Source organism: Pituophis catenifer, unplaced genomic scaffold (assembly GCF_029215685.1).
Source record: "Pituophis catenifer annectens isolate HBS135680 unplaced genomic scaffold, rPitCat1.0.hap2 SCAF_3, whole genome shotgun sequence".
Lineage (NCBI taxonomy): Eukaryota > Metazoa > Chordata > Lepidosauria > Squamata > Colubridae > Pituophis > Pituophis catenifer.
Genome location: NW_027256883.1, coordinates 133,726,162 through 133,736,502, shown reverse-complemented (window position 1 = coordinate 133,736,502; position 10,341 = coordinate 133,726,162). Strand labels below are relative to the sequence as shown.

Below are 10,341 nucleotides of genomic sequence, written 5' to 3'. Positions count from 1 at the left end.
TATTTGTTCGATTTATATGCCGCTCTTTTCCCAAGACTCAGGGCGGCTTACAATGCATTAAGCAATAGCCTTCATACTTTTGTATATACCTGCTTAGTAGGGCTTTCGGACCCCCCAAGCGGTGTTCTTTTTTATACAAAGTCAGCTTTGGAATGTCTTTGATGTTGTTGCAACATCTCAACTTGAAACTTAACAGTTGAATTAACAATAACTGAAAGCTTTTCCCATCCTTTCTCAATCCACCTTTTAGAAACAAGATCATAGAAAGAGAGACAAGTTCAGTCATCAAATCTTGTACATACAGGATTAAAGGCATTCAAATTAGTGTCTTATGTGTCTGTAGTTTGCTTTTCATGAGCCTTGCCATGGTTTTTCTGTGAACAGTTGATCCTTAATGCCTTCCAAGCTAGACAACGGACAAAAATCCTTTTAAACGAATTATGGGACTGCTGCATTAAGAATGCAGCACTGCAGGCTAGCTGCAGTTTGGCAGTTCAAATCTCACCGGCTCAAGGTTGACTCAGCCTTCCATCCTTCCGAGGTGGGTAAAATGGGGACCCAGATTGTTGGGGGCAATATGCTGACTCTGTAAACCGCTTTGAGAGGGCTGTAAAAAGAGAGAGCTATATATTTCAACTACTACCCAGAGCCTCCGATCACTTGCTCCAGCAACCTACACAAGAAGCACCCTCCTCCATGTGTTCCACAGGACAGTAAACAACAGGGAGGCGGGGATTTAGCCATTCCTTTTGAGGACGGCACACCGCGATTGGTCTACGGCTTTCCGCTTTGCCCAATGAGAAGGAAGAAGCGGGATGATCTTCGACAGGACTCGGATCGAACATGTTTCCGGCGTTAATGAAACTGCTGCCCGTTCCAAGCTATTCCTCCTAGCCGGAGCAAAGCGGGATCGCCGCGAACCCGAAGCGCTGCGGTTGTTAAGAGAGGGCAACAAAGGGAAGAGTTTAGCGCAAAAAGGGGTTTCCGACGTCTTTCAAAGGCCGGCGTTTTGGAGCCGTCTGCTTATGAGTAAAACCCCGCCACGGGTGTGACACATCGTATCTCCAGGCCAAAAGAGCCTATGCCGCCCCACCGCCGGCTGGTTCTTAATTCATGCCATGGCGCGTTGTGGGGGGGACTCGGTCTCCAGGGGCTCCGGAGGTCCCCGGGAAGAATCGGGAAGAAAAGGCGGCGAGAGGGGTTCCGCGGAAAGGCGGAGGCTGAAAGAGTTGGTGGCGGAGCAACTGAGACGCGATATGGAAAGGTAAAAAATAAATAATAATAATAATAAAAAAAGCCAGGATATCACAGGGACGCCAGCTGTTTTGCACACATTTACCCCTTCAACAAAAGGAGGTCCGTGAAACCCACGTGGGCGTGTCACTGCAGCAGAGTCGAAAGGAAAAACCTGGATTTGCTGGGAGTCCAAATGCATTCACACGTGCAGTCTGTAAACACGACATCTACCCGCGGTTTTCTTTGAATTTTTATAGTCACAGTGACCAGGAGGGTTGGTTGTGGAAGCTCCACTTTCTCTTCTCTGGGCCTCTTTTTGGGGAAGAAAATGTGTGGCTTTGAAGATTGAGTGAGGAAAAGAATGCAGGTTGAAACAGTATTTGCTCAGTTTATGGTGGATCTACTGTCACCATACAGAAAAGGAAAGGTTTTCCTCTGCTTGGCAACCAGCTGTTGCTAAAGCATCAGGAGCCACATTAGTCAAAAGGGAGATAATTCCACAGCAGACTCTGTCTCTGAAAACAACAAGAAGACACCCAGGGGAACCCCCAAAACAAAAGACAATAGTACCTTCCTGTGTGTGTTTCCCAGCAACTGACCTTTGGAAATACACTGAGCAGTATACCTATAGCCTTAAGAAGTGAAGCCTGCAGCAGCAGAAGTAAAATAGCTCATCAGTAAAACACAGTGGTCAGTAGGATGTGATGAATGTTGACCACGTTAAAGCCTGGTGAGAAAAAGACTAGTAGAGTTTTCTATATAAAATTTGGCATAAGATGAGTATCAGTACAGAAAAACAGTTGGGTTCATCAATCTATCCGAAAAGGCATTCGGATTGTCATCAGAACACGTAACTTGGTTCACATAGAAGCTGGTATTCTCTAACAGTTCCGGAATATTGAGGGCAAAATCCAAAGGGTTTTTTTTTTAGTTTTGTTTTTTTACTTATGACATGTTTGGAATTTTGGAATAATGACCAGGAGGAACCTGACCGTTCATAATATATTACTTTCACAATAAGCAAACCGGTGCATTATCTCCCCACCAGCCTTTCTGTCACTTCACCCTAACTCTGGTGTTTTGCTCCATCATTTTCACTTTTTCAGAATGCTTCTGGGTATGTATGTGAATGGGCAGAAACATATCTGGAAATTTCATTTCTTTTTAAGAATCTAAAATAAAGAATCTAAAATAACTCACTTGAAAGGCACGAAGAAAGTGAGAGTGGCTTAGGCTGAACTGAGCACCTCCTGAAAACTTGCTTGAGTTGGCCCTGTTTTGGGACACCTATAGAGGCCTATGTAATAATTAAGAAATTGGGAAATTGTTTTTGTGTCTCTTTTATGCTTTTTTCATTACTTTTTAAAAGGCAAATTTGCATATTAGTTTACTTTAAAAATGCAAATGCATACAATATGATAAGAAAGACTGCCCAATATCATATTTCCTTACCAAGTAAAGAAATTGCCCCAAAAGGACAGAAAATATAAAAGGGGATATCCAAAGGGGATGCAGAGGTAAACAAGATGGAGGTATTTTGCTCAGGGACAGGAAGATATGATTGATTTGAGGCTCTTTACTGCCCCAATAAGAATGAAGATAAAGTTGCTACTAATGTTAGTAATTTCACTGCTTGAGCAAATTTTGTCCAACATAAAGATGAAGCTATATTCACATGATCTATTTGTGGTAGAACTAGAAAAGAGAAAATTTTTGAAAATATACATTAGAATTCCTGACCCAAACCAGTTGTCTCTTATTTTACTAGAGATATGAAATCCCCTTTGTCTTCTAGACCTTCACTTTACCATTCAAGTACAGTCAACTAAATCCTCTAGAATTTGCTTTTCTTTCTATGAAGGTTTATCTAAGCCATGACCATTCCTAAATCAAAAGACCTTATTTATTCATGCCTTGGTCACCTCTTCCACCAGTTGATCTTAACTCATTCTACCAGGGCTGTCCTAGAAGATTATGTTGAGTAAAGAGTGCTTTCTGCTTTGAGTAATGCCACTATCATAGTGATAATGCCACTATCATGCTCTAGTTGCCACTGGCTTCTGGATGCAATTCAATCTGTGGGATCATCTTTTAGCAGTTTTTCCTTGTCTAATAAGAGCTAGTTGAGAATGAACCATTTGAATTTCATCCTTGCTGTCTTCAGGATCCATGAGGATGTGCTTTTTCTGTAGCTATCCCCCTTGAGAATAGTGCTATTATAGGGGTGTCAAACTCAAATTTCATTGAGGGCCGCATCAGGGTCGTGTTTGACCTCGGGGGGCTGGAGTGGGGTGGCCAGGTAAGTGTGGCCAGCTCAACATCACTCGTGTCAGAGGTGCCTGTAGTGGCCCGAGTGCTCTGCCAGCAAAAACATGCTCCCAAGCTCTGTTTTTGGCAGCAACGGATTCCTGCAACCCTCTGCCAGCAAAAACAGAGCTCGGGGGGGGCAGAGGAGCTCCGTTTTCACTGGCAGAGGTACCACAGGTCGGTCCCTTGCTGTTTCCAGGTTGGCCTCGTGGGCCAGATCTAAGCACCCCGCGGGCCAGATCGCAGTTTGACACCCCTGTGCTATTAGGTGCGAAAGACATGAGGTCTCAGTTAAGCTGATTTATTGCTAAAAGCCTTTGCACATCTCCTCAACTATCTGGTTAGAATTAGATAAGGGTCAACAGCACTCAAGGAGGATTTGCTCGTGGCCATGTAGGAATTTTAGGCTGCGCTTCCTTTCACTGCCCCCAAATTCTGCCATTCTTTCTCGTACAAGTGCTCCACTAGAAGTCAGATTTGCACCAAATCCTGTTGGCGTCCAGGAAACCCATCAAGACCTAGATGTTTCAAAGATGTTCATTCGCACTAGGGAATGATGGTAGGGCAAGATCCTTTCCTGAGTAGATTACAGCTGTTTTGTTGCTATATTGTTGTTTTCCACAGTATGTCAATAGGTAGGACATTTATTATTATTGGGCTTGAGTTTTATGTTTCTTTTTATTCTTTCTATTTTCCTTTTATATCATTTGTAAGCCCTTATAAATTAAAGCAAGATAGATACAGCAGTGTATTGCAATCTGCAAGCACCCCTTTGTCTTATATGTGAAGTTGTTTCTATTCTATTGCAGACTTCTTAAAGAAGAAATCCAAACCGACATCACTTTCTATGTTGGCAATACACTCTTCAAAGCTCACAAGGCAGTACTTTTAGCAAGAGTCCCAAATTTCTTTCTGCATGTTGTTGGAAAACATTTAAATACTTGTAACAACTGTGAAGCTTTAAAACTGCAATATTTGGAACCTTCTGAATTTAAAACTTTCCTGCAGTAAGTTTCTTCTCATTATTTTACATTTTAAATTGCATTTCAACTGAAATTATGATTTTGTATAGAGAGTTAAGAAATCCATTCAGCCACCCAGTTATATTGTTCAGAATTCTTTTTCTACTGCAAAGATCGAACTAACCTTTAGGTTGCATATTAAGACACATATTTTTGTTTTTCCCTGTCCTGCAGTTTCCCGGAGCTCTATTTTCCAAAAATTAACATTTAAATTTGAAAATATATCTTGTTACACATATTCCAATGCATCTTATAATTGGTAAAATTTGGATAAAAGTAAGTTGTCCTACAGAGTGGTGTCTAGATTGTTGTTCTCAGCATAGCTAAATGTCCTGTGTCATACTAGCCTTAACGTGCCAAAATTAGCTAATACTATTCTTACCATTAGCAGAGAATTCTGCATTTAGCACTGGTATGACTAAGACTGTTAACCTGGTCTACTTTTTCTTCTCTTACTAAAAATATTGCATAAAATCCATGATTGATGAAGTCATGACAAGCAATAGAGATTAATATTTATAGGCCCATCTGTTTATAAACACGGCTCAGGAGAAATTATAATTTAAAATGTAGGAAGAATAAATGGCAGAGCATCAACTAAGAAATGAAGTAAATGTCAGTCAGTCAGTTAGTTAGTTAGTTAGAACATTTATATATCCACCCATCTTCCAGCCAATTCTGGGCAACTCCTAATCAAAAACAACAAATGAAATTATATTAAAACTATAAAATTAAACAGATGAAATCGTTCAAATCAACAAAGACCTGGCATCAAGTCAAACCTCTTCAAAGCTTAACAGAAGTCTAAGAGGGTTAGAGGCCTACCGAACTTCAGGGGCAGAGTCTTCCCCAGGGCAGGGTCTGCCACGGAAAAGGCATGCATCCTAATTTCCACCAGATGGCAGTATTTAGGGGAAGCAAGCACATCCATTATATCTAATCTGGTGGCGGTAGATGTCCTTAGGAAAAGAGAGTCCTGCAGATATCCTGGCCCTGTGCCATATAGAGCTTTAAAGGTGATGACTGGCACCTTGATGGTTTGCAATATAATAATATAAAATTAACATAATATTCAATATAAAAATTAATATTATAAGACGCCCAGAGTTTACCTTGTGGTAAAATGGCCAGCTAATAAATTTAAATAAATAAATAATTTAAAATAAATAAATTATAGGATATGGTATAAACTAGATTTGCTTATATTTCCATGTTTCCTCTTATTTCGTATGCTTAATTGCATCTCACTATCTCCTCGTTGACTGTATTTTATATTGGCTTATTGTGAAAGGAAATAGCATGATGGGGTAATGTATAGTATCTATATATATATGTTTATTTAGATATTCAGGTCTGTTGTTATATGTTTATTAGGTTCAAATGCATTGACGAAATATACATGATCATTAATGTAGACACAAAATGCTTTTGAAACAACATTCATGAAGATACCTACATATTCTCAAAGAGATTGTTTATTTGGGACATTTTTAGTGCTTCTTGCTACTTTCAGAATTATTTTAAAAAATAACAAAAATTGTTGTACAGTATTGCAACTTTTGAAAATAAATGGCTTTTTCTCCGTACAGAAATGATGTTCACAACTAGTTACCTTTCTGCAAATTTGAAAGGTTAACCTTTACTTAAACTTGTCATACTTAGATTTGTGGTTCTCACCAAAATCTGTCAAGTGGTGAACCCAGCAAAAATCACAATTTAAATCATGATTTAAATTACTAGTAAAAAGGCTTGATTTAAATCAACTTGCTTTAAATCATAATTTTTAAAGAGCAACTGTCATCTCTGCCCCTCAGTGGCTCCTCCTCTGACCTGCTGTTGACTCACTGACAGTCCCATATTGCAGAATATATAGCTTCATGCTACATAACTAAGCTCCATTTCATGCTGAATAAATTAAATTATTAATGTATCTTAAATAGAAAACTATCTTTAGATAGATTTTTACTCCAAAAGCATTTTACTAAAATAAATTGGATAAAAATAAAAAAAATCCAATTTAAATTAAAAAAATCCAATTTAAATTTTAAAAAAATCCAATGTTTTTGATTTTTTTTTTTAAAAAAATGATTTTTATCCACCCTGGTATAAAGGTATTTGGGGATGACTTTGGAAAGAGCTACAGCCAGGATACTGATTGGATAAGGGGCAGCTTAACCCTTAGAAGGAATGTGAGCATGGTAATTATCGGAAGTGGGTCTCATAGTTCTTTGGATATAAAGGCAATGGAGGAAAAATACACTTTCAAACTTGCAAGATTGATATCAACTGTGAGAGGTAGTCTAGACAGGAAGCACACCCAGATGAATTAGTTCTACTTTTTTATAAAAGAATCTTGCAAGTCTGTCTTCCAAGGTCTTTCCCACATACAATTCCAGGCAGAGACTGGTAAGATAGAAACCAAAGCCAAAAAGAACCATTATGCACATTTCTCAGTCATCTCCAAGGCTAGCAGGAGACAGGCCAAGTATCTATTTTTTTTTTAATTGAAAAAGTTTTACAAATACATTTGTAAAAAGAAGAGAAAAAACTTAGAGTTTAAATTGTGAAGCACAGTTTTATAGATATACAGGCTCTGACTTCATTGCACTGTTTGAACAATCAATTGGGTTAGAAGTTTCGTTCTTGTCAGCAATACATTTTATAAGCTAGACAAGTCATGTCTGAGAATCTTTTGCCCAGACTAATCAATCCTGCATGTGGGGTTTGGAGAGTCATGATTTAATAGTGAGCTCAGATGTGAATCTGGACAGCTTGATTGGTGATAATTACTGCTATCAGTATGGGAGGTGAGCCTTCATCTAGAGAACTGTGATTCAGCTTCTGGGAGCCCGCTAACTGTTGATAAAGTTTGCTAATGTCTTGCTTTCGATTCAGAACCAAGTGGTGACCAGATGGACCAATTAGTTCAGATGAAAAACTAACTGATGGTTTAGGGACACTTGGGACAAAATCTACATATGGGACAAAATCTACCACCGCTGGTGTTCTGTGGACTAATTTCAGCATCCTGTACTTGTTGGAGTAACTCCAGTCCCATCAGGAAGCACTAGCACTCTTGCCTAACAAATATGAGAAGAAATCAAGCAACTGAACTACCTTCCTTGCTTAATTAATGGAACTGTACATCCTTAAAATTGGATGGCATCCCCGTAGGCAGAACTAACTTGGAATTTTAAATTAGCCCAATGGCTGAGATTCAAAAAGAGTTTGGTAGCAGCTCTTGAGACTAGCCCATTTTATTGAAAATTCATGGGTGAACCTAATTTCATCAAATGCATCCACAAATGCTTATGCTTCAAATAAAATTATTAGCCTCAAAAGGTGCTAACCTTTTCGATCAGAAAGTGCTCTGAATTTTAATAGCCATATATTGTCATGGTTCTCTTCCTAAAATGTCATCAGTGACCAAGAGAGAGCTGTAAAATGGGCAACATCTGCCTTCTGATTCAGAACAGCCTGCATTTGGACAACGATGTTAATTTTGTAGCAGGCCTGAGAGTTAATTCAAAGATCCAGTTGAACAAGTAACTGTCTACCATGATATTCATCACTTCTGGCGGAGTAAACATTCAGTATGCTGCTGAGTTTCAGCTTTTAACTCGGGACATGGGGCGAAAAATTGACCAGTTCAGAGTGGAACTATCAGATGAAATAAGGGATGAATTTACTCATTAAAGCACGGTAGAGAATATTATAGCACTAATTCAAGTTTCCTTGGGAAAACCCTCTTGGAAAATCAATGTGTTATTTAATTTTATGTATCTTTTTTATTTTGTCTGGGTTGACCTTGTGCCCCATCGAAAGGGCAGTTGCTCTATATAATATTGAAAAACAGAACAATATAATAATAATGTGGAAGGGCATATTCATAAAAAAGAAACCATCTTAAAATTCTTATGTCAAACAGTTTGAATTATGCAGTGTTCAATGTTGTGTTGTACAGTGAGATGATGTTATGTAGGTGTAATTGGAAAGGAAACAAAATCCCACTAAGATTAATGGAAGTTATTGCCAAAACACTGTCAAATGGATTGGAGCCTGACACGTTCTGTTCCTAGGGATGCATATTCATCGGACAGAATCATTACAGAGGAAGAACAAGAGATTCTAAATAAAAAAGTTTCAATGCCTGAATTAGCAAAAGAAAATGAAGAGTTAACAGTTGGTGGTTTACACAACGATCAAATATGTAGAGAGCAGGGGCTGGGAAACCATGAAAGGACATCTGACCATCACTGGATATTCTGCAAGACAGCTGTAGAAACAGAATGTGCGGCGTCCTCTTTCTCTACTAGTGACATGCCGACAGACGCTATTGATGCTGAGGGTGAGGTAACTGTGTCAGGTGAGATTAAAATGTAATGTGTGAATTGTTATCTAAGACATCAGTTTGGGCTTGTTCACTGCCTCAGACAAAATTTACAGTTATTCCACAAAAAAGATGAATAATTAACGACTGTAACTTGACTCCTGAGTAAATGAGGCTTGCATTAGTCAGACTAAACTATGGGCAGTTCAACAGTCCTTACACCAGCCTATTAACTAAGAGAAGAGTTGCAACATGTACTTCGAATTCCAAAATCATAGGGTTGGAAAGGACTTCGGAGATCTTCTAGTTCAACCTCCCACTCAGTGCAGGAATCCTCATAATAACGAAGTTGGCAAAAGTACCCTCCAATGTACAGCTATTTTCACTTCCTTCAACAAACATACCTTTCTGAAGACTACATGTTATAAGTAGTCCTCGGTTTACAACCACAATTGAGCCTAAAATTTCTGTTGCTAAATGAGACAGTTGTTAAATGAGTATTGCCCCACTTGACAAACTTACTTGCCACAGTTGTTAAGTGAACCACTGCAGTTAAGTCAGTAATACGGTTGTAAAATGAATCTGGCTTCCCCATTGACTTTGCTTGTCAGAAGATCACAAAAGATGATCACATGACCCCGGAATACTACAACCACCATAAATATGCACAAGTTGCCAAGTGTCCAAATTTTGATCACATAACCATGGGGATGTTGCAGCGGTCATAAGTGTGAAAAATAGTCATAAGTCATTATTCCAATGCCCTTATAATTTTGAACAGTCACTAAACAAATGGTTATAAGTAGGCAGTTGTAACTATCTATACAGAATTCCTTTCTACAAGTAATTTCATTTCTTAAAATTTCTTCATCTATCTTCCTTTCTTTAGAAAATGTTCTACCAATGAACCCAAATCCATCTATTTGCTCTAGTGTTTTTTTGCCATTTAGTTTACTAATTTATAATAATTAACTGCATGTTCCCTATTAAACACAACAGGAGTACAATAATTTTCAGATCCACATTCCTGCACAGATCTAACGTTCATTGGAAATTATTTGGGTTCTCAGCCAACAATATGGCATTGTGTCCATAGTCGAGGGCATACATATTCATGTCCCCAATCAACATAATCCCAACATCACCTCAAATATTCTTTAGCATACTAATCTTCAAAATACTCCTCCCAGTGTTTCCTCATTTCAGTTTGATCTCAAACTATTTCATCACTTTTTTACTTCCATTTATCTTGCTGGAGGAACATTGTTTAGCACTTTGAAAAACAAGTTTTCATTTCCATCAAATTTACAGGGAAGAGTGTGTGAGGATGCACAAAAGGTACAGGTCAGGAAGTATGCATGAGAGTGTGTGGTGATGTGGAAGAGACATGGCACATGTCAAGAAGGATGCAAGGGAGTGCATGAGGCATGTTCAAGAAGGGTGACT

At 38.7% G+C, this 10,341-nt stretch overlaps 1 protein-coding gene across 1 annotated transcript in view; it reads left to right on the top strand.

Moving 5' to 3' along the window:
• The first annotated feature begins 1,012 nt into the window (after window positions 1-1,012).
• BTBD8 (BTB domain containing 8) overlaps window positions 1,013-10,341 on the top strand; it is a 44,740-nt gene continuing 35,411 nt past the window's right edge. Inside the window, exons 1-3 of the mRNA XM_070939391.1 lie at window positions 1,013-1,264; window positions 4,353-4,550; window positions 8,645-8,931. Of these exons, the coding sequence (XP_070795492.1) occupies window positions 1,119-1,264; window positions 4,353-4,550; window positions 8,645-8,931 (631 nt within the window). The 5' untranslated portion in view covers window positions 1,013-1,118. The remainder of the gene's footprint in view (window positions 1,265-4,352; window positions 4,551-8,644; window positions 8,932-10,341) is intronic.